Raw genomic sequence first — 23,869 nt, 5'->3', positions numbered from 1 at the left:
AAGATGGGTGGAGGATGGAGGGAGGTTCTTGGGTCATTATTGAGTATGGTTAATGATCAGGCTGTCATTTTCCTCCCAGCAGGCCACATGGCAAAGCCTCATGGTGTACTTTAATAGAAGGATGCAAATGTTGACTCACATTTATATTTAAACTTATTTCTTAAAAAGGAAAAATATTTCTTCAAAGTGGCAGGTGAATTGAAAAGCTGTGCATTATGTACAAGTCGGTGATGGTGTTGGATGGCGGTGGTGGGAAAGAATTAGTGATTAGTTTATACGCGTACCTTTGTTTGACAGTCTGTATATATGAATGAATGATCGTTTTTTAAGGCCATTTTCCCCCCGCTAGAGCGGGGGTTAGCCTTGCGGGCCCCATGACAATCATGGTTCCCTGTTTGAGGCAATGTTTTTATGGCCGGATGCCCTTCCTGACGCCAACCCTTGGTCACGCTCTTACGATGCGCAGGGATACAGTGTACCTATTCTAAACCGGGGTACACACCGGGATCATTCATCCCAGCAAGCTGGTACTCAATTTGCCGACCTCGGACGGATGACAGGCTGAGTCAACCCCCCTGGCGTTAATTCAGCGATCGACCGGGATTCGAACCCAGGATCCTAGGATCCCAAGCCGGCACCCTAACCGCTAAGCCAACACCAGGCTGCTAAGCCAAGTCTGTGTGCTATTTAATTGGTACTAACACTTAATGTATAGTGTCGTGATACAGGGCTGCAGCCCCGGGTGGTCCTAACGACCGTCATACTACAATACAACCACAAAGAAGACAGCGGATAGACCTCGTACAATTAAGATCTCCATGAAACTTGCTTCCACAAGCCTTACAGATTGTGACTCAATTTGCATGACACAGTGTTCACGCTTGTGAATTGTGGGCAGTGAATTCATGCAGATGCCAGGTTTTTATATGCCTACTTTTACCGGATCTAAGCAGATATTGTAACGGGGAAGATTATAGACAGAGCGTTTACAGTCATGGCCAAAAATATTGGCACACTTGCACTTTTTTCAAATAACTCACAATTTTCTTGAAAAATAATGTTATGTTTTTGGGGTAGGGATGAAATACCTCAGACGAGATAGAATTGTGTCGGTTTAGAATGCTCCGCGTGTCGCGAAGAAGAAGAACCTACCTCAATGTAAATTAAGTTAGGCCGACTGTCCGGGTAAGATCGTGTATGTGTCTCCATACGAGGGGTCCATAAGGATAACCCTCAGTGTGTAATTGCCCTGTGATTTTTCCCTTTGTTGTTATTGCATCACAAAGGGCCACCAAAATAACTACAACGATCGCACTGTAAATGGACTCATTCGCTCACAACGCCGCCATGGCTAACAAACACCCAGCACATTTTCCGATCGGCACGCAAGCCCCGCCTCACGTCTTTCGACATCATCCGGACATTCCCGAAGAGAGATTATACTCCGCCTCCCTGACGTATCATAATGGGGAGGCCATGCCCCGGCCTTTGTGATCGAGTAGTACTTGGTGATTGGACAGAGTGTGACATGAGCGTGGAACATTCGGGAGAAGGCAAAAAGACGCGTCTCGCCATTTTGTCTCTCTCGTTCTGGCTGTTGTCGCGAGTGGACGCTGTGGTTTCGGGTGCGCCGGTGATGAGACGTTGTCGGGGCTTTCGGACTGTTTGCAACGTTGAAGGAGGAGGTGTTGGTTGACGGTGGTGCCCTGCAGAGAAGGACGGGGTCGCGAGCGAAACAGAGAGGATCCTGCCTGCTTGTCTCATGCCAGCGGGTGCGATTTTGCGCCATTTTGTGCGTTTCCCGCACCGTGGTTCAAGGCGATGACCAGCAGCTTTACCAGCTATTTGGGCATGCAAAGCTGAGTTTGGCCGATTATAAAAGGGATTTTATTTTTACTTTCGTTTTCCCCTTGTTTGTTTACGAGTCTGAGTGGAGACGTCTCAATTTAGGAATTTTAGTTTTACCTCACCTTTCATTGTTACTTGCATTTATTTTAATTAAATAATTAATTGTCGAATCTTACTTTTCTTGTATTGTGGATTTTGCTGTCCCGTCTCTGTGTCTGTGGGGATCGGATAACCCCTGCGTGTGTTCCCGATCAAGTAAGATCTCGAACCTTCCTGCACGTGTCTCTACCGCCAAATTGGGTATACACCTCGGAGTGAAAGCTTGTTTTGGCCATTCGTCCTCTTGGGGTCTTAACCCCGGGGACACAACAATAAGTTGAAATTGACAAATGTATTTCATCTCCACAATTATTTATTTCACTGTTAACATTAAAGAACCTTTGTTTTTGATTCAGAACTTTATATGTCCTTTTAAATCAGAAAATAAAAAGAAATGGCATTGACAAAATTATTGACACCCGAGACTTAATATTTGGTAGCACAAAATAACTGCAGCCAAGTGCTTCCTTATAGCCATGAATGAGCTCCCTACACCTCTCTACTGGCAGTTTGGCCCACTCTTCTTGTAAAAACTGCTCCAGTTATCTCAGATTTGAAGGGTGGCTTCTCCCAACCGTTATTTTCAGATCTCCCCACAGGTGTTCAATGGGATTTCGATCTGGACTTATTGCTGGCCACTTCAGAACAGTCTAGTGTTTTGTCTTGAACCATTCCTGGGTGCTTTTTGAAGTGTGTTTGGGATCATTGTCCTGCTGCAAGACCGATGACCTTCGACGGAGACCCAGCTTTCTGACATTGGTTGAACATTGCGCTCCAAAATGCCTTGGTAATCTCCTGATTTAATGATTCCATGCACAGTTTGCACATGTTCAAGGCACCCAGTGCCAGAGGCAGCACAGCAACCCCAAAACATCACTGAATCTTCTCCATGTTTGACTGTAGGGAAGGTGTTCTTTTCTTTGAAGGCTTCATTTTGTTTTCTGTAAACATAGAGATGATGTGCTTTACCAAAAAGCCCTAATTTGGTCTCATGTGTCGACAGGACATTCCCCCAGAAGGATTTTGGCTTGTTTAGGTATGTTTTGGAAAAACTCCATTCGGGCTTTCTTACGTCTCTCTCTCTCTCCCTCTCAACAGTGGGCTCCTACCACAGAACACCGTTTCATTGAGTTGGCGACGTATGGTGCAAGTTGAAACTGTCGTACCTTGTGTCTGAAGGTCAGCTTGAATCTGTTTGGCAGTTGATCGAGGTGCTTTCTTCACCATTCGAACAATCCTTTGCTCTAATCTTCGATCAAGCTTTCTCTTGCGGTCACGTCCAGGGAGGTTGGCTACAGTGCCATGGGCATTAAACTTCCTGATAGCTTTGTGTACGGTGGACACAGGAACATCAAGGTCTCTGGAGGTGGACTTGTAGCCTTGAGATTGTCCATGCTTGGCTACAATCTTGTGTCTGACCTCCTCAGACAATTCTCTGGTTTTCTTTCTTTTCTCCATGCTCATTGTGGTACACACAGTGATACAAAACAGCAGAATGACTCCTTTTCTCGATCCAAACTGGTTGAATGAGTGATTTTTATATTGCAGGCACCTGGAACTCACCACAGGTGAGTTCAATTCAAAAGTAAAGGAGAATCACCTGCATGAAATCTAATTATTTCGAACAACTTCTAAAAGGTGGCAATAATATTGTCCGGGCCATTTTAGGATTCCTGTGTGGAATAAGCTAAGATTTCGTAATTTTTTCAGCTTTTTTTTGTTTTGTTCCACTGCAAACCAAATAAATACATATGTGGATTCCAAAATATTTTTTAACTTCAATATTTTCTGGAAGAAATGGTGCATTATTTGAAAAAATTGCAAGGGTGCCAATATTTTTGGCCACGACTGTAGCTCACATAGCCAAGATATGTACCTTAAGACAACACAATAAATTATTTGAAAGCAAATATAATTCCAAATTATAATTTGAGAACACACTGTGCACTCCCTAATGCTGCACCCCTTTCTTGCTTCCACAAACATGCATGTGAGGTTGTTAAATTATATATGTTCAGGAAAAAAGCCCATCAAAATTACGGGTGCACAAAACCCAACACAACACAGAGGATTACAATACACACAATGTTATGGATTACGTCCGAAGAATTATTTGCAATAAGGGAATGGGAATGCGTTGAAAATGGATTCTGGAAAATGGATTAACGGTCAACACATCAGGTGGGATTTCTTTGATATGCTTCAGGCGTTAATGTGAAATGCACAAACATACGGCGTATAAGCACAGCTTTGATTGTTCTCAAAATAAATAAATAAAAAACACGGGCGGTGTATAAGCACAGTCTCGTTTGCTTCTGAAATTGTTTTTTGCAAATGCAGGTGGTGTTTAGGCACAGAGCGATGGCTTGATTGCTCGATGCCTCATAAAAAAAACTCGGTTTATGTAATGAAGCCAAAACTGCTTATGTGTGCATAGGTAATATATCGTGTTTATATAGCTTGGATAGATTCTAATTTCACTGGGCCATGAAGGAATGATCCTATAGGCCAGAAGGCTTGAAGCCTGGGGCCTACACAAATTGTGTGCCTCAGAACGGCTATGACACCGATGTGCTGCAACCTTTCTACATTTGATGATTGTTTTAACAGTCGCTTTTGGTCCTTTTCACACTGAAGAGAAAGCCTATCGGGAACGCATAGCGATTGTAAATCAAACACTTCTGAATGTGTCTTGGACATAACAGAGCAGAAAAATGGCAGACATATGATTTTTTTTTTTCAGTGCTGGAGGCAGATTCCAATTGTGGGTGGAGTCAGGCCAGCTGTCCAACCAATGGTTGTAATGAAACATACATACACATTTTGAGGTTCGGCTAATTTTATATCGAAGATTGCTCATTGAGTTATTTGGTTTAAATATGTTGTTCTCCCCCAAAAATGGTTAAAAAAAAACTATTTCATAGCTACGACATACCCAAATATTGTCTGCGCTTTTTTGGAAAACATGCGTGAACATTCAAAAATTCAGCAATTCTGGATCCGATTATTATTGATTTATCTTGCCTTACATCCTTTTATGTAGAAATTTGCAAAAACGCAGGAACTACAACATCAGTGAACCTTTCCTTTTTTTTGGAGTCACCACCAATCTCTGGTCCACAATACACGACTTTCGAAATAAGGCTTTTGCCCCACAATTCACCTAAACAAGCAAGGCTCATTACACCTATCGGCTCCAACCATTCCATATTTGATGATTCCTTTAACAGTCGCTGAGGTCGTTTTACACTGAACAGAAAACCTATAGGGATGGCATGGCGATTGTGAATATGACACTTCCGAAATTTGTTAGGTACCAAAATGGCAGACGTATGATTTTTTCATGTTACAATTATGGGTGGCATCAGGTCAGCCATCCACAACCAAGAGGTATAGAGCGGACATACATGTACATACATACATACATACAGTACTACATTTGCTCCATTATACGAGTATATATGATTACCTGTGTTGTCCTCGCGACACCAGGCTAAAAGTGCCACAATTAGGGGAAATGAGTCACTGAAAGCACACACACAGCGCATGCTCGTAAGATGTCGTTCCTGTACAGAGACAGTTCAAAAACGCTATTGTCTTGTGATGTTTCTCCTGTCCCCATGCCCCTCACAATTAGCCCTTCCACATCAAGAATTAATATCCCGTCGTTCTGATTAATTCATTCATTAATCACATTTCAAATATTTATTTGGCTGAAATTTTACGATGATTATAATGTGTTAATTACACTATTAAATAGTAGTCAGGTTCACTATGTTTTTTCGTTCAAAATCATGGTAGATTAGCAAACCTATACATTTTTGGAAACGTTATTACATGGAAAATCTGAAAATCAATGTTTACATTTGCCAATTCCGACCAATTCGATTCGACCAATTCGACCAATCGACCAATTCCATTCGACCAATTCGACCATTCGACCAATCGCTTCGATCGACCATTCGATCGATTCGATTCGATTCATCGAATTCGATTCGATCGACCATTCGACCAATTCGATTTGCCAATCAATTTGACCGACCTTTGCTTGTGTGGAACGGACTGTGAAAACGATGCGGACTATATTGTCGGATACGACACACAGGACAGTGATGACGAACTCTAAATGGCATATTCTGTAATCGTGTATGTTTGATGCCATTGACTGCCTGTGTATATTTTGTCATTGACTGCCTGTGTAGATGTGAAGTTATACTGACTGCATGTGTATATATGATTTTGCTGACTGCCTGTGTATGTTTGGTGATATGAATTATTGTGACACATTTTGATGTTATTACCTGCCTGTACAAAATGATAACATGTATTTGATTATGCAACTTATCGCGAATATAAAGACAGTATTTTGCAACTCAAAACCTTTGATTCGTGTCTTACCATTCCCCATAGCACTAATTTGATACTTTCATTGGATTCCTTGTCCCTGAAAATATAGGTTTAGTATATTTTTAAAAGTTTTTACGGTAATTAGAGGCAGAAATAGAACAAAATATGTATTTTACAGTGGACATTTTGAAAATCCAAAATGGCCGCCATACAGGTATCTCTCCAAATGTAAACATTGATTTTTAGTTTCCTTATGCTATAACCTTTCCAAAAATGTATAGGTTTGCTAATCTACCATGATTTTGAACGAAATATAATTTATTGACATTGTGAACCTGACTATAGCATGAAGGTATAATTTCCCGATTCTTGTGAAAAAAAGTCTTATTTATCATGTTCGAGGCAGGGATGGTTAACCCAGCAATAAAGCAGGTCATTGACTTGTGGATAAACCCGAAATTTGATGGTAATGGGGGAAAATGGGGGTGTCGTTCAGGTCAATAAGTAGAATTAGAGTATGGGGGTCAACATTTCCATATGATATTCGCATATCATAAGGGTTTCAACTTTGGAGAACATACGAATATATATATATATATATATATATCTCCATGGTAAGATGTCCAACCTTTAATTGAACAAACAATGACTCAACGTTTCGATTAACAACATGTGACAAAGCCACACGCCTCCGTTAATCTTCCTCAAGAGTGATAAAATCATCTCAACATCCCTTTATATGCAAAGTGGGCGGGGTATATGCAAAGTGGGGTGGGCAAAGCTGGACAGCCAATGAAACCGTATCACACCGCTCTCGTGAACGGAGACGTTACTGACCAAATTCAAAAATCAACCGCATATTAACGGTTCAAAATATACGGTGATCGATCACACAAGAGGTGGTTGACTTACCGGTAGCGTTTGACCCACTCTTGTGTAAACGAAGCAGGCATTCCGTACTTTGAACAACGAGTCCACATAATATGTCACACAAGGTTTTTATTTGGACAATTTGCCCCCTCCCCCTCTTCCCCTCCCCGTCCCTCCAAACCACCCCTCTCCCAAACCCCCCCCTCCGCTTCCACCCCCCCCTCTGGTTCCCCCCCCCCCCCACATTTTATCACCCCCTATACCCCCCTTCCCGCATTCCCCTTTACCGCATAGGGCCACATGTGATGATCTTGATATTATGGCAATTTTATTTTATCTTAAAATTTTTTTGCTTTAATATATTTACAGTTTTAATTTAATTTACAATTTAATTGTTTACAAGTTTAACTTTTAATTAAATGTAATGATTGTTCCTGATTTTCTAAACACTTGAGTTATAATCGAGCATTGCTTACAGGATTATTTTGAACCGTTAATAGCGGTTGATTTTTGAATTTGGTCAGTAACGTCTCCGTTCACGAGAGCGGTGTGATACGCTTTCATTGGCTGTCCAGCTTTGCCCACCCCACTTTGCATATACCCCGCCCACTTTGCATATAAGGGGATGTTGAGATGATTTTATCACTCTTGAGGAAGATTAACGGAGGCGTGTGGCTTTGTCACATGTTGTTAATCGAAACGTTGAGTCATTGTTTGTTCAATTAAAGGTTGGAGATCTTACCATGGAGTCATTTGGATTTACTCCCAACCGCAAATCTTTGCTTATATATATATATATACACAAAGACAAAATGTTACATTAACCAGTTTGATTTAGCAGCAAAAACATATGTATCTTTGCTGCGATATCAAAATGATCGGTGCATCATTTTGTGGAAATCCAATGTCAATATAAATTGATCAATCTTTCTTTGTTTTTATGACGATGAAATAAAGATTTTGGAAGGTAAGCCACCCATGAGATGTAAAATTTTATGGAAACACATAATTCATGAATCACCATAGTCCAAGATTTCAGCCTGATGGATCCCTCAATATACCAACAACTACAATAATGAGCAGCTGATGTAGTCGATTCCCAAGATTCCAACCTCCTTTAACATTGCCATCTTCGCACCGTCTCATGTACCATTGGTGCATGAAAATTCAACATGGACTCACCACTGAGATTACAAACGAATCACATCAATGCAGTGAAATCATAAAGTACATCTGCCATGTAAGAAGTTTTGGGCACAAACATTTGTCTGCATTTTGCTTCCAAATTCAAAAGGGATTTTAATGCCCAGCCACGTGATTATAAAGTAATTGCTGCTCATTAATTATGACGAACCAATTAACAAAGTGAGGTGTGCTCTATGGAATCCTGCTTTTCATGCTGATAATCTTGTGTGGAAACGTTCATGTTGTTCAGTTGGTTTTATTGGAATGCTTGTAAACAGGTGGTGTATCATGAGTACAATGCAGGCCTTGTCCTCCTCCCTCCATTCTAAAATTTAAAGATATACTTCCATTAAACCATGATTGGGCAATACTAAAATTGAGGCCTGCATTTTCACAAGGTAATCAAGAAAGGTATACGCCATTAAGCCAAGCCCATCATGCCTGTGCTATATCCACATCCCAGTACTCCCATATATTGTAGGTAGTGTCGGTAATTATGCAGGTAACCCAAACCAGGGAATTTGATCACGACATTGGCACACAATGCTCGAATTCTGTTTGAACATTCCAGTTTCCTTTTCATTTCTACAATATTAGCTAAGCTACTTTCACAAGCACAACTGTAACGGCACTCGGTAGGGTGTATACCTCCGCCAGGCTGAACACTTCACGTTTTGTATCGCACCGATGGGCCAGATCTGGATCCAGACCTTAACCAAAATCTCATTGGCTTGTTCTTGTCATTTAACCAACTCATCCACTAAGTTTTGTCATAAGTCATCCACAGCTTTTTGAAATATCGTGCTATGTATCGTTTTTGGCCCCATCTACTAATAATGAATCACTTTTACAATTCTAGTATCCAGATCAGGATCTTCACCAAAATCTAATCAATTCACATTCGACGCACACCCAACCTGTTCATTAAATTTTGTCCGAATCCATTCATAACCTTTTTCAGAAATCCTGCTGACAATCTGACAGACAGACAGGGGTGAAAACATGAGCTCTGTCCACCTTCGGTGGTGGAGGTAACTGGAAAGAGCAATCGGAGATTACAGACCCTCGCCAGGACTTGTTTTGTGTGGTGTATTTTGTGTGACAAATAAATGAAAGGACTTACGAAATGAAAGGTCATTGATTTCAAATTAAAGGTCCAAATGGTCTAAAGGGCAAAGGTCTGAAAAGGTGTAAAGGTCAAAACTCAAAAGTTGTAAAAGTCTGAAAAGGTCTCAAAGGGTCGAAAGGTTCTATCATGTCTCAAAGGTCTTAAAATGTCGAAGTAGTCGTAAGGGTGGAATTGAAGGTCTAAAGGGTCTGAATTGTCTGAAGAGGTCGAACACATCTTAAAACTTCTAAAAGGGTCTGTAATGGTCTAAAGCGGATTTAAAGGTCTGAAAGATATGAAGGTCTAAAGGCTCTAAATGGTGTGAAGGTCTAAAGGGTATTAAAAAGTCCAAAAAGGGTCTAAGTGGTCTGAAGGGTATAAAGGGGTCTTCGGGTCTAAATATCTAAAAGGCAAGTTCCAATTGTACGTAATTAATGGACGTAATTTACCGATTTTGTCACATTCCAATAATACGTAATAGACGTACTCACGTTCAAACCGTACATAATTAATAGACGTACTGTTGTGTCAACTTCGGGGCATCATGGTGAGTACACTGGTAACCCAGAGAGCGTCGCGGCATTAAATAAATAGACACTACTGTGCCCTTAGTGGTGTTTTAAGGGTGAAACCAACATACGACAGGAGGCAGAAGGTAACTTTATAAGGAAACTATCCAAGTTAACTCCCAACTCTCGATGTGGCATCTTAGCTCAAGCATGCAGTTCATACAGTAAACCGCAGCGGGTTACAAATGGGTGAAAGGTCGGCGGTGAGCACGGTTGAAAGGATCTAGTCCAGAGTGTGAAGCCAACTGCACTGTCACGTTTCTGAAAAGAGCCCTTGGAACAAAACTGAAAAAGTTGAACAGCTTGGTCCATGAACTGTGATTCCTTACCGAAGCGGAGGTGGACACTTTGGGTCCTGGGAGGACTCGGCTCCACCTCCTGAAACCCGCAAATGGAGATGACAACCAACGACACACACAGGAAGTATCAAGGTGGATACTGTTTGGGCCCAGATTGCTTATTGTGTTTATGGTGATGTGGGTGTGGATGTGTTTTTTGTAGTTTCCTTTGTTTGGTGGGGGGACGTTACGAAGGGATGTCACTGTAGTGTCTTTGCGGTGTGTGTTTTAATGTGTCTAGGGGCCTGTGGGTGGTTGTACATGTTGTGGCATGGGTGATTGGGGTTTGCATTTGCTGGTGCAAGGAACTGTGCACCTCTCACGTCTAAGAGGTCTTTGATTTTTGCAATTTTATCTGTGTGTAAATGCTCGATGGGTATTGTTAATGTGCCACCTGTGATGATGCAAAGGGCTTTGTTTTGTTGAGAGGTGTGTTTGATAGGCTGAAGGCCCAAGATGAGCTGGCATAGTTGATGACTGAGCTAATGTACTGTTTGTATGTTAGTGATGTCGTTTCGTTGTGGTGTACAAAGTCGATGCCTGTGAGTGGCTCCAAGTGTGTTCAGCCTGGGCGTGCATGTTTTTATAATGTTCGTGATGTGATCTGAGAATGACATGGATGTGTTAAAAGTGACGCCGAGTATTTTTGTTTGTTGTGTGTGTGGAATAGGGATGTTGTTCAGTGTGATGTGTGGTGCAGCGCTATGTTCCTTGGTATAATTTGTTGGAAGAATGACTGTTGATTTTGAGGGGGCTACTTTTAGTCTCTTTCTGGTGAGCCAGGTTTGTAGGGTGCTGAGGAAGGGTTGAAGTTGTGCTGTGGCAGTGCTGCTGTTGCTATGAGTCGAGGTGATGTCCGCATATGAGACTATTTGTACGTTATTGGGTGGTTGTGGAATGTCGTGCATGAACAGATTACAGAGTGTGGGGGAAATTACTGAGCCTTGAGGGACTCCATTCGGAAAGCATTTTAGAAATTTTGTGTGTGTGTGAATTTCTACTTATGTGTGGTCATGCGGTGTTTAGATGCTTCTTGACAATCTTCTGTTTCAGTGATGCTCGACGAACATGGCGAAATGGGAATCAAGGTGGATGTTTCACTGAGGTGCGGCCAATGCTTCCCAGAAGCTGGTCGAAGGTCTCGGCGGGTAAATCCGTCGTGAAATGTTGATTTTCAGGAGACTAAAATACCAATGCTTCGGGGTGACCAGAGCGGTGGTTAAGCAAAATGGATATTCCATCGGCAAAAAGCGATCTAAAATAGCGGAAAAAAAAAATAACCCTGGGAAGTAGAAAAGTTTTTCGGGTTGTTGTGAACAGCGAATGGGTGGGGAAGTAGCACTATGCTGATAATCCCAAGGGAAACCAAAGAACAGTGAAGTACACTATTCACTCGCGCCACGTTATCGCACCTTTTAGCTCCAAGCTCCTTGACATGAGAGAGTCCACATAATCCTCTTCTTCGTCACCCTCATGCTTCGTCCTCGTGTACTCAGAGTTGATTGGTTGTTCCTGGTTTTAAACCATGCCCCACAAACCAAACGTTTGCTAGGCGCTCGTCAGTATGTGAGGAACAAGCTTGGTGAATCGATTCTGCCTGCACAATCTGTTACTGTATAAACTGATGCACGTAAAACTAGAAGTCACTGTAGTGTTGTGTGCGTGATGACCTGCCGTTAAAAATTTACAAATGACCGTCTGCATGACAGGTAATTGGCCGAGTCAGCGTTTGGTGTTGTGCATGTTTGTGTTGAGTATTTTGTTTGTGAGTAAGAGCTTTGGGAGTGTGTCAAACGCTTTGCTGATGTCTACTGTGGTGAGAATAGTGCATTTTGGTAGTTTTCTATTGTTGAAGCTTTCAAAGGTGTTTTGTGTGAGGAGCGTGGTGGTGGAGTGGTTTGGTCTGAATCCGTGTTGGGTGTGTGAGAGAGGGATGTGAGGGTTTGTGAGTGTAGGTATAAGGTGTTCTGTAACCATGGAGGGTGTGCAAAGTCATGTGATAGGTCTGTAAGAGGCTGCTTTGGTGGGATCTTCGTTTGGTTTAAGGAGGATAATGATTTTGCAAAGTTTCCAAATTTGGGGAATTCTTGAGTTTTGGTCGGAGAAATCGCTTATATTTCTGAGAGCTGATATGCCCTGTGGTCTAAGGTGTTTTTAAATTTAAATTGGAGATGTTGCCAGAGCCGGTAGCCTGCGAGTTGTCGATGTTTTTGATTATTTTTGTTGTTTATGCGGGAGCGAATGGCATGATGGTGGTGTCGAGTTGGTAGCTGAGTTTGCGTCTTGTGATCCATCTTTCCTCTTTTCTGGGACCCATGTGACTTGTGTTTGCGTAATTGGCGATGAGGATGTCGGATTGTTGTTTTTTCTGATTGTATGCTGGCTGTGGTAGTTTTGGCTGCATGTGAGGGTGTTATGCCACTGTTGGAGTTATTGATGCTGTTTATGGTTTTGTACAAGTGCTTGCTATTGGTTGATTGGTTTAGTGTTTGTAGAAAGGAGCAGTTTTGTGTTTTTTTTCATGAGTATTTTGTTGTTGATTTCTGTGTTTAGTATTTGAATCATTTTTACTTTGTCTGGTTTTTGGGTGTCTGTGTGTTGTTTTAGATCGTCTCGTTGTTTGATGAGATGTGTCATTTCAGGCGAGTAGTTGAGGTTGTAATTTTTGATATTGCCCTTTGGAATGTATTTGGTAGCTGCGGTTGTGATGATTATATTGAACTGTTTGATGCGGATGTCAATGGTAGTGATGTTGTTATAAGTTGATGAAAATTTTGTTCAGTGTCGTGCTCAAAGTTGTCCCACATTGCTTTTTTGTAATTGGTGAATGTTTTTGTTTGCGTTGAGGTTTATAGTTGCGTTTATGGTAATGATGATGGGTTGGTGATCTGAAGGGAGTTGTTGAACTGTTGTCCATGTGGTTGTGGTGCAAAGTGATGGAGAACAGAATGCCTTGTCTGGTGATGAGTTATTGTAACCAGGTAGGTGTGTGTGTGTGTGTGTGTGTGTGTGTGTGTGTGTGTGTGTGTGTGTGTGTGTGTGTGTGTGTGGGTGTGTGTGTGTGTTGGTATTGGTATTGGTATTGGTATTGGTATTGGTATTGGTCTGGATTGTTAAGTATAAATAACGAATTTAGTTGTGTGACAATGGTCTGGCCATGGAGTTTGGTTGGTGATGGGTGTACCAGGCCGTCTCTTTGGCATTGAAGTCCCCTCTGATGATGGTGTTTGGGAGGGAACGAAGGTTCCTTAGTTGTGGTGAGTACGGTATTTGGTTGTCACAGTGGGGGGGGGGGGGGGGGGGGGGATGCCTGGTGGAATGTAAATGCTTATGATGCTTGTGTGTTCTTTTTTGTTACCAATTTTGAATTTTGTTTTGTTACCGCTTGAAGTTGCAGGGTGTTTGTCGTCTGGTGGTGAAAGTGCTTTTGTGTCTCGTGTGGTATTTGTGCATCGAATCGAATTGTGAATGTATGTGATGAGGCCTCCACCTCTGGTGTTCGGTCTGTCTGTGCGTATAGTTGGGGATAGTCGGTGACAGTCCAGTCCAGTCCAGTCGGCGACAGTCAGATAGTCGGTGATAGTCGGTGATATAGTTTGTTTTTCTCGTGTAAGTTGGTTTCTTATATGATGGCTATATGAATGTTGTTTATGAGAATGAAGTGTTTAAGTTGCATGGTCTTGCTGATGAGGCCGTTTGTGTTGTGTTGGAGGATATTAAGGTTTTGTGTGCGTTTCATGGGTTCAGGAGGTTGGGGTCCCCTGGTTGGTTTCTATGTCTGGCTAGAATGGGTAGGGAGGGGAGGGAGGGGAGGTCACTCCCCAAAGAAGAAGAATGAAAATAATAAATAAATAAACGTTTGTTGTGGAGATATGTCATGCATATGTGTGAGAGTAATGTGTGGTGCTTTGAATGATTCTGTGTGAGGTGTTTTTGTGGAAGGTGAGAGGGAGTCCATGTGGACTGATCAGCGCTCTGACGGCGACCGCACTGCTCCGACGAATCCGACAAACCAGCAGGGAAGAGGGGGGAAGATTTGGCCCCCGTCTTGCGTTGGGGGGTGCGACCACCACGAAGAGGCATCACCATTAGTTGCTTCTAAACGGTAATTTTAATGGGTTCTAAAATGTAATTATAGAGGGTTCTAAAGTGTAATTAGAGGGTTCTAAAGGGTAATTATAGAGGGTTCTAAAGTGTAATTATAGAGGGTTCTAAAGGGTAATTATAGAGGGTTCTAAAGTGTAATTCTAGAGGGTTCTAAAGGGTAATTATAGAGAGTTCTAAAGGGTAATTATGGAAGGTTCTAAAGGGTAATTATAGAGGGTTCTAAAGTGTAATTCTAGAGGGTTCTAAAGGGTAATTATAGAAGGTTCTAAAGGGTAATTATAGAGGGTTCTAAAGGGTCATTAAAGAGGGTTCTAAAGTGTAATTCTAGAGGGTTCTAAAGTGTAATATTGTAAAGTGTAATTCTAGAGGGTTCTAAAGTGTAATATTGTAAAGTGTAATTCTAGAGGGTTCTAAAGGGTAATTATAGAGGGTTCTAAAGGGTAATTATAGAAGGTTCTAAAGTGTAATTCTAGAGGGTTCTAAAGTGTAATATTGTAAAGTGTAATTCTAGAGGGTTCTAAAGGGTAATTATAGAGGGTTCTAAAGGGTAATTATAGAAGGTTCTAAAGTGTAATTCTAGAGGGTTCTAAAGTGTAATATTGTAAAGTGTAATTCTAGACTAGAGGGTTCTAAAGTGTAATATTGTAAAGTGTAATTCTAGAGGGTTCTAAAGTGTAATATTATAAAGTGTAATTCTAGAGGGTTCTAAAGTGTAATATTATAACGTGTAATTCTAGAGGGTTCTAAAGTGTAATATTGTAAAGTGTAATTCTAGAGGGTTCTAAAGTGTAATATTGTAAAGTGTAATTCTAGAGGGTTCTAAAGTGTAATATTGTAAAATGTAATTCTAGAGGGTTCTAAAGTGTAATTCTAGAGGGTTCTAAAGTGTAATATTGTAAAGTGTAATTCTAGAGGGTTCTAAAGTGTAATTCTAGTGGGTTCTAAAGTGTAATATTGTAAAGTGTAATTCCAGAGGGTTATTTTGGGTAATTCTAATGAGTTCTAAAGGGTAATTCTGATGGGTTTTAAAGATTCTAAAATGTAATTCTAAATGTTCCTGTGGATTTTTCTCTCTTCCTCAGCCACACTATTTTCAAAGACAGGTTCAGTGTTGCCAAAGCAGCCCCATGGCAAGGATTACACTGGGTGATTTTACTTTTCATTCCCGGTGGTAGTCAGGGTATAAATTTGTTACTTGGGCAGAGTGCTGGCGATAGCTCGCCTACTCTTCATGAAAAACACCTTGGGATCTTCAACATCCACCAAGTAATGCTCGCAGACAGGACATCCACCTTAACGTTCATCAGAGGGATGGCACACTTTGTGATGTCGTGCCAAGCCTGCGAAGCACCATTCCAACAGTTTATACTCATACTCGGCCCAACAATCAAACTTAGAGTAGACAACACAAAGGCAAGTGCACTACCACTGGGCCATCCTGTTGGATTATGGATACACCTCTCCGGTTTAAAAGTTACTCATTCATTAAAAAAAAATACTCTTTCACGGGAACACTTCAATTGGTCTTGAGCTCTGCAATAGATCAACACAATCTGATTTTACAGTTAAGCTGTTTGACTCTTCATGGTCTCTACTTTGACCTTGGGTGGACAGGGGTGATCTTATGAGGACATTCGTTTGGGATTGTAGAGGTGCCGACCTATGGCTGTCTGTCCGTGCTCTATTCTTTTTAAATGCTGAGTGTCAAGAAAGGAAGAAGCACGTACCAAAGAAGCAGCATGCTTTACTTTGTAAAAAAAAAAAAGAAGTCTTTGGTATGACTCGATCGGGGTCATGTTTGAACAGCTGACCTCGCAGACTCAGTCTCACAGTCTCACTCACAGTCCTCGCAGACTCACTCACAGTGGATACTCTATAAGCATTACGCCATCAAGACTGGTGCTTCAGTTCTTGTGTACTTTTAAAGTCTCAAACAATGTAAGAAAAAGAAGAAAGAATGGGGAAGTGGAAGTGTGCGAGTAAGAAAATATCAAAAAAAGAAAAGGAAATATCAGAAAATATAGTAAGAAAAATAAATAAAATAAATATCAGTAAATATAAATATAAATATATAAATAAATAAAATATATTATAAATATATAAATAAATATATAAATATTATAAAAAATATAAATATTATAAAAATAAATATATAAATAAATATATAAATATTATAAAAAAAATATAAATATTATAAAAATAAATATATAAATAAATATATAAATATTACAAAAAAATATAAATATAAAAATAAATATATAAATACATATATAAATATAAAAATATATAAATATTATAAAAATAAATATATAAATAAATATATAAAATATAAATATAAATAAAGTAAATATCAGAAAATATAGTAAGAAAAAAAAAAAAAAATATGAAGAAAACATCAGGCACATATAAAACACTGACGTTCAGCGAACCTGCAAATATAAGCAGTTTTTTCTTATTAGTATTATTGATCTTGTTTCTTCCCTCACAGCACTTTGAGATTTTCCAGCTTCACTTTAATGCCTTGCTGGTTAAGGGAACACTTGGCTGTAACTCCACAAAAGGCTATTTTGTAAAGCGATAATTCAAGTCGTCAACCATGGCACAGTCACTACAACGGAAAAGAACCTGGTATCGGCCGCCATTCTACTGTGTGCACGTTGTCATCATTCCACAGGTCAATTGGATTTGGACGGAAGGATTAAGATAAACTTTTTACATCCTTTTGCTTTTGCATATAAGTTGCTCCTTTGTGCAAGTCAAATGTGGCAAATGTAAGCACGTTGGTTCAAGCCTGCTTTAGGGCAAAATCGAATAAGGTTTTGGCACAATGAATGTGACGTCTTTATAATGTTCCAGGAAATGTACTCAACCACTTGAAACTGCACAAATCACATGGCATAACGAAAAGACTTGGTTATTTTTGTATTTAAACGTGATATAAATAAGCACATCACTCAAAACGTAACCTTTGAATCTAATTTTCAAAGATTATCCCTCCTCTCCCACCCAAACCCAATTCCATCACAGCGGTGCGATGTATCCCCTGTGCGCCCGGCTGCCCAAACTGCAAGGATGCTCGTCCATGTGAGGCCAAGCCACGTCCTGCACTGCACATCGCTCTGATTTCCGTGCAGCTGGGGTGCCTGCTGCTGATTCTGTTCGGCATGACGGTGGTGTACCACGCCCGCAAAAACAAGGTTTGGCGAAGGACAAGGACTCTGTTAACCTTCAGATGACCAGTGAGGCAAAAAATTATTGAAGTTAAATGTGATTTGAGATATACCTGTGGTCCTCCTGCACCCCATTGGCCGTCTGATGGTCAATTATATTGATAATGATGACTTTTTGAGCAGAGAGTCAGAGGTACTTTGCTTCAAGCTAGCAAAAGGTGACTTCCAATGGTGAAAACCGGACAACTGGCTGGCATGCAGCAACCTACTTCTAAAAAAAAAAAAGAAGTCTGCTTTGGGATCAGGAATAAATGAGTACGAAGAATTTAGACAGACAAGAGCAAGAAAGGAACGGAAAGATTGAGAGTGTCGTTCAATTGATGGACAGGACAGGCTATTACGTGCAATGTATCTTACCTGAATATTACTTCCCTCGTGCCTTTGGGATTTGCCATTGTTACCGTGGGAACTTGGCACTCTTATGCGGTGGCCGCTGCTGATTTGAGCGGAATGGCTAGACTGATCTGGCAAGCACATAGTGCAAACTTCAATGACTTCTACCCCTCGATCCCTCCTGCTGCTGTTGTCATTTCCCCAAAGGGACATAGCAGGTGACATACACTTTAATGTTGGTAAGGTATGAGGATTTTTTTTTTCAGGCTAATTGCAAAGGAGGTGCTAATGTAAGTCTTTTAGATGTTGCAACAGTGAGATCACATTACCAAAATATCCTTTGTCTCCATTATCGATGCTGGGTGAAGGTCTTGGCCTATCCATTGTTGACAAACTAGAGAGTCGTTTCTGAAGTTATGGTTGGATCTGCACTCTGTATGCTGCTTACAGAATAGTAAGGACAATGTTTATCACAGGATTTATTTTTTTGGTTTATCCTAGCTCGCACTGTTAGGCGCGTGAGGCTGCCGAGGGAATTTAATTGGCTCGGGGTTACACTCCTGGGTGGGTTGCCACCCCAGCGCATGACATTATAAGTGCGAGTGCAGTAGTTTGGAATTTGTTAAGGGTGGCGACGATAATTCACATACTCTTCACGAAAGACCCCGTGGGATGTTTAATGTGCAGTAACGAATGCTAGCAGACAGGATACTCGGTGTAGTTTGACGTCGGTCCGTCAGACGGCACACACATTGATACCTCCACCTGCCTGAAAAATACCAGGATGACAGGTCGCGAGACCGACATTCAAACCCATACTTTACAGCTCAGAGACAAGTGTGCATCCGTCTAACCTAGACTTGCCAGCCTTACAGGATTTGTATCCACTATTGGAAATACAGCTTCCATTGTTTGTACATTTTATGGCCTGGCATAAAGTCAATAATTGGCAATGGTGAGTGTTTGTTATTTTTACATTCGTATAACACTTTTATCCTTTTCACCGAAAACCAACCAAAACCTTATGTTAGTTTTCTACTTCTCTAAGCTGCCACCTTACTCATCAACCAGGACTGACAGGATGGCCTAGACATACGCACAATTGCTTCTGGGCTGTCTAACCTGGGTTTGAATCCTGAAATAGCTATAAATTGTCATCCTGGTGTTTCACTGGCACGGCGGTTCATCAATGTTTGTGCCGTCCCTCAGATGGACGTTAAATTGGGGCGTCCCATCTGACAGCATTTGTTGGTGGATGTTGAAGATCCATCGGTGTCCTCCGCGAAGAGGAGGTGAGCTGTCGCCGGCACCATGGCTGAATTCAAAATTCCTGCCCTAACCAGGAGAGGGCATTGCATCAGTGGCACGGCCACACCTCAGCCAGTGATTCTACCCTGCAGACTTGTGCTGCATATGAACGAACGACTCATCATTTCTAAAACTGAGATAGGTGTACTATTTTCACATCAGAATCCTCAGCTTCAGACACTGAATTGTAGTCTCCAATGCTGTAAACATATTGTCCTGTCTGCAGCTGGTTACCTCCGAGCTGAGGACGGATGAGCCGAACCAAGCTTTAACTCCTGAGGTGATCTCCAATTATGGCAGTTATTGCGCGCGCGGGACCGAAGAACCACGAAGCATTTATTCTCACGAAAGATACGGGTTTATTCTGAAACCCAACAATAACAATGCACAAAAATGTAACAATAATTATTCACAATAAAATAAGGTACGGAATGAGAATAAATAAAAAGTGCTGAGGTAAAAATGCTACGGCGAGGATCCTCTGCACAGACACAAAAACACACACAGGGTGAGGTCAGGGAAAAGTCATGCCATGGCACTCAGCTGGACCAAATGGATCCTGTGGTAAGTTAGCAGCCATAGAAGGCCGAAGCCACACAGTCGGGAAGCCCGGAAAAATGGCGGCAACGTCGAACGCCGAGGCCGCCCGGTATCGAGGCAAGTGGCGTAGATGGCCCGCTTTCTCTCTCGGGGCCAAGGCAGGCAGGCAGGATCACCGTCTTTAAGCTCTCCAACCTCTCAGCACACTCCAATCTCCTCAGACCTCTCTCAGTTCTCTCAGACTCACAAGCTCCTCTCAGAAAACATTCCCGCTCGGGGGACCTGCTGGTCCCGCCCATCGAACCATTGTAGTTCCGCCTCTCCTAGGCAGGTCGCCGCCCCATCGTGTCCATTGGACCGTGAACAACTTGGCCGGATAATGTTATAAATGTTAGGGATGGCCACAGGGGGTATTACGAACAGGGGAAATTAACCTTAATCCCTAATACTTCTTCTTGGCCGGAAATAATTAACACGTCATCATCCATCATATGATGCACATTTATACACAACCTTAAGCTGCATTTTCCCTACTTATTACATTGAAATGCTCTGACACGTCACACGGTCCATACTATTCCTATTCAATCGTACCTTTCCTACGGTATTCTCTAACCTACCCCCATAAACGTAACAATATAAAGCAGACAATTATAAATACACGTCGTGTGTATACTGCACTGTCCTTGTTATTTTGTGTTTCAAGTTGAACAATACTCTGTGTTTACTGCCAGAGCTTCAACAACTTCTCATTCCCACTTAAAAAAATTTTTTTAAATTCTTTTATTATATTACCGCTTGCTTTTGCATTTACTACAGTCAGAAGTAAATTGATTATGACACCTTCCTCTACTATAACAGAGTGTTCGCTCATCCGGAATTCTTTTGCTGGAGTTCCTGCTCTTCGGATCACTCCTGCTGTCCTTCCCTGTGAGTGACCTTTTGTTTTAAATCCCTGGAACCTCTATTGCCTTTCAAATGATGTTGCTTGTTTTACTGAAAATTTCTGGATAAAACCAAGCTACGGCTGTAGCCCGCATGTCTCACCGAACACGTGGTTCTATCATTTCCCCAGGTTTTCATCTTGTACTTCGATCCAAGTGTGTTTCGATGTATTGCACTGCGCTGGGTCCGTCTTCTGGGATTCGCAATCGTCTACGGCATCATTATCCTTAAGCTGCACAGGTTGCTTACCTTGTATACTCCCCCATTCATTGCACAACACCCTCTCATCCACAAAAATATTATTGGCATCTCATGCATTACTGACAACATGGTATAAATACTGTAGCAAAAGGATGTTGGTATTGGGGTAGGAAGAATAGAGGTGGATCTTCTTTTTAATTAACTCAAATCCAAAGTCTATAATTTCCTGTGCAGGAGACGAAGTGCCATTGAAGCCACTAGCAGAGTACCGCCCTGCGGCAGCATGTTCTTCTGACATCCCTTTATGTTGGCAGTGTATAGGCAACAGACCGCAGCCTTGATCGCTCCGGAAAATAAAAATAACCTGGTTTACGTGCAGTGCCTATAGTATAGAAAGTCTACACCCTCTTTCAAATCTTTCACCATTTGTTGCCTTATAGCCTGGAATTAAATTGCATTAAATCAGACTTTTTCCACCTTTATTTACACATCGTAACCCACAACTTCCAAGTGAAAAACAAATTCTACAAATTTCAGAACATGAATTAAAAATCCAAAACTAGAATATCTTGATTGTATAAGTGTCCACCCCCCTGAGTTAATACTTGGTGGAAGCTCCTTTGACAGCAATTGCAGCTGTGAGTCTGTTGGGATAGGTCTCTACCGATTTTGCACACCTTGATTGGGCAATATTTGCCCATTCTTCTGTACAAAACTGTTCAAGCTCAGTCAAGTTACGTAGCGAGCGTTGATGGACAGCAATCTTTAAGTCATACCACAGATTTTGGATTAGATTTAGGTCGGGGCTCTGACTAGGCCACTCAAGGACATTTATCCTTTTGTTCCTTAGCCACTCCAGTGTAGCTTTGGCTGTGTACTTCGGCTTGTCATGCTGAAAGGTGAACTTCCCTCTCAATTTCAGCTTTCTTGCAGAGGGCAGCAGGTTTTCCTCTTCGATTTTTCTGTATTTTGCTCCATACATTTTCCCTTCTATCCTGACAAGTACCCCGGTCCCTACTGATGAGAAACATCCCCATAACATGATGCTGCCACCACCATGCTTCACAGTAGGGATGGTGTTCTTTGGGTGATGTGCTATGTTGGGTTTTAGCCAAACGTAACGTTTTGCATTTAGGCAAAAAAGCTTATTATTTATTTTTTTTAAACTTTTTGTCACATGGCTTCATAATCTCCGGAGTGGTTTTTTGCATCCCTCAAACATGACTCAAGGTGGACTTTTGTTTTTATACACATCCCCTGATCTGTGCCTTTCCAAAACTTTACCCCGGAGGCCTTTTGAAAGCTCTTTGGAACTCACGGTTGAGTCTTTCCTGTGAAATATACTAACCAGTAGAGGAAACCTACAGCAACAGCTGATTTTATTCTGAAATAATCAGAATCATGACAATTGAACACAGGTGGAGGCCAGTTAGCTTGCTGTGTGATTTTGAAGGTGATTGGTTACACCTGAGCTAATTTACCATTGCTATTACAAGGGGCGTGGACACTTATGCAAGCAATATATTCTAGTTTTGCATTTTTAATTAAACTTGTGAAATTTGTTGAATTTGTTTTTCACTTGGAAGTTGTGGGATGCGATGCGTAAATAAAGGTGGAAAAAGTCTGATTTAATGCAATTTAATTCCAGGCTATAAGGCAAAAAAAGGTGAAAAATTTGAAAGGGGGTGTAGACTTTCTGTAGGCACTGTATATGAAGCAAAAGCATGCATATTGCTAGTGTCCATGTATAATACATCGTGGTTATATAGCTCGGATAATTCGAATTGCACTCCCCCCAAAGGAAGAAAATGGCAAGATGGATGAAAAAAAAAATTTCAGACGAAACTTGCAGAGACAACTACAGGGTGCCCTCGTCCCTGACAGTTTCAGCTTCCTCGGTCAAATCCTCTTGGAGGAGTATATGAAACATACATACAACATACTTGCTCTGCATTATATAGAGATTTCATGGCAAGAGATACAACACGTGGTTCGTCTGTTGACTTTTGAACTGTAGTTGAGGCAATCATTGGGATTTTGGCCATGGTATCAGCACACAATGGCCTACTGTGTTGAAAGGTTGAATGGGATCTTTAACATCCACAAACGACTTAACAGTTAACTTAACATCCCCTTCCAAAATCAAAGTGCACTTTATCATCCAGCACCATAGCAGCAGCGTTTAAGAATGACAGATTTGAGTTTGATCCTATTACGTTAGGAAGCGAAGACAGACTACACAGCAGCTGAAAGGTGAAGACGTCAGTCCAGTCTTAACATGATATAATTTTGATTCAAACATGGTGCTTTGGACCCATTATCCAGAAACTAAGCTCCTCGTTTTGTGACACTACTGAAGCATATAATCCCCTGAGCATAGGATCAAGTGCTCTGGCACAAGAAAACCTTCTTCCTCTTTAATCACCCCTATTCACTGGCTCATTTATGCCATGGGAAAGGTTTTTTTTAAAGAAGGTAAGAGAACATTTTTGAGAGGCACCATGTCCCCTCCCCTTACTCTCTTTCTCCTGTAGAGTTCTCAAGGTGTTCTTGGCACGAACAGCCCAGCGCTTGCCTTACCTGACCAGCGGACGAATGCTGCGGGTCCTCTTTGTCATCCTTCTTGTTGTGGTGTGGTTCCTTGTTGCCTGGACGATGGCCACTTGGCACAACTTGAGTCTCGGAGTGTCCCTGGTGGAGCACAACACCACGTATTCTGGCCTACGCTTCTTATATTGCCGCCTTGAATATTGGGATTATATGCTGTCCCTTGGTGAGTGTACCCCCTGCTTTATATTGAACATATTGGCATCTTAGAGCTTTATAAGTTTAAGTATTATC

At 41.4% G+C, this 23,869-nt stretch overlaps 1 protein-coding gene across 1 annotated transcript in view; it reads left to right on the top strand.

Moving 5' to 3' along the window:
* Nucleotides 1–23,869, top strand: part of LOC137430448 (metabotropic glycine receptor-like) — an 80,328-nt gene that overhangs the window by 16,047 nt on the left and 40,412 nt on the right. Inside the window, exons 2-5 of the mRNA XM_078782652.1 lie at nucleotides 17,499–17,668; nucleotides 20,744–20,812; nucleotides 20,958–21,067; nucleotides 23,563–23,801. Coding sequence (XP_078638778.1) covers nucleotides 17,499–17,668; nucleotides 20,744–20,812; nucleotides 20,958–21,067; nucleotides 23,563–23,801 — 588 coding nt within the window. The remainder of the gene's footprint in view (nucleotides 1–17,498; nucleotides 17,669–20,743; nucleotides 20,813–20,957; nucleotides 21,068–23,562; nucleotides 23,802–23,869) is intronic.

This window comes from Myxine glutinosa, chromosome 7 (genome assembly GCF_964187855.1).
Source record: "Myxine glutinosa chromosome 7, kmMyxGlut1.1, whole genome shotgun sequence".
NCBI lineage: Eukaryota > Metazoa > Chordata > Myxini > Myxiniformes > Myxinidae > Myxine > Myxine glutinosa.
This window is presented reverse-complemented; position numbering and strand designations above follow the sequence as displayed.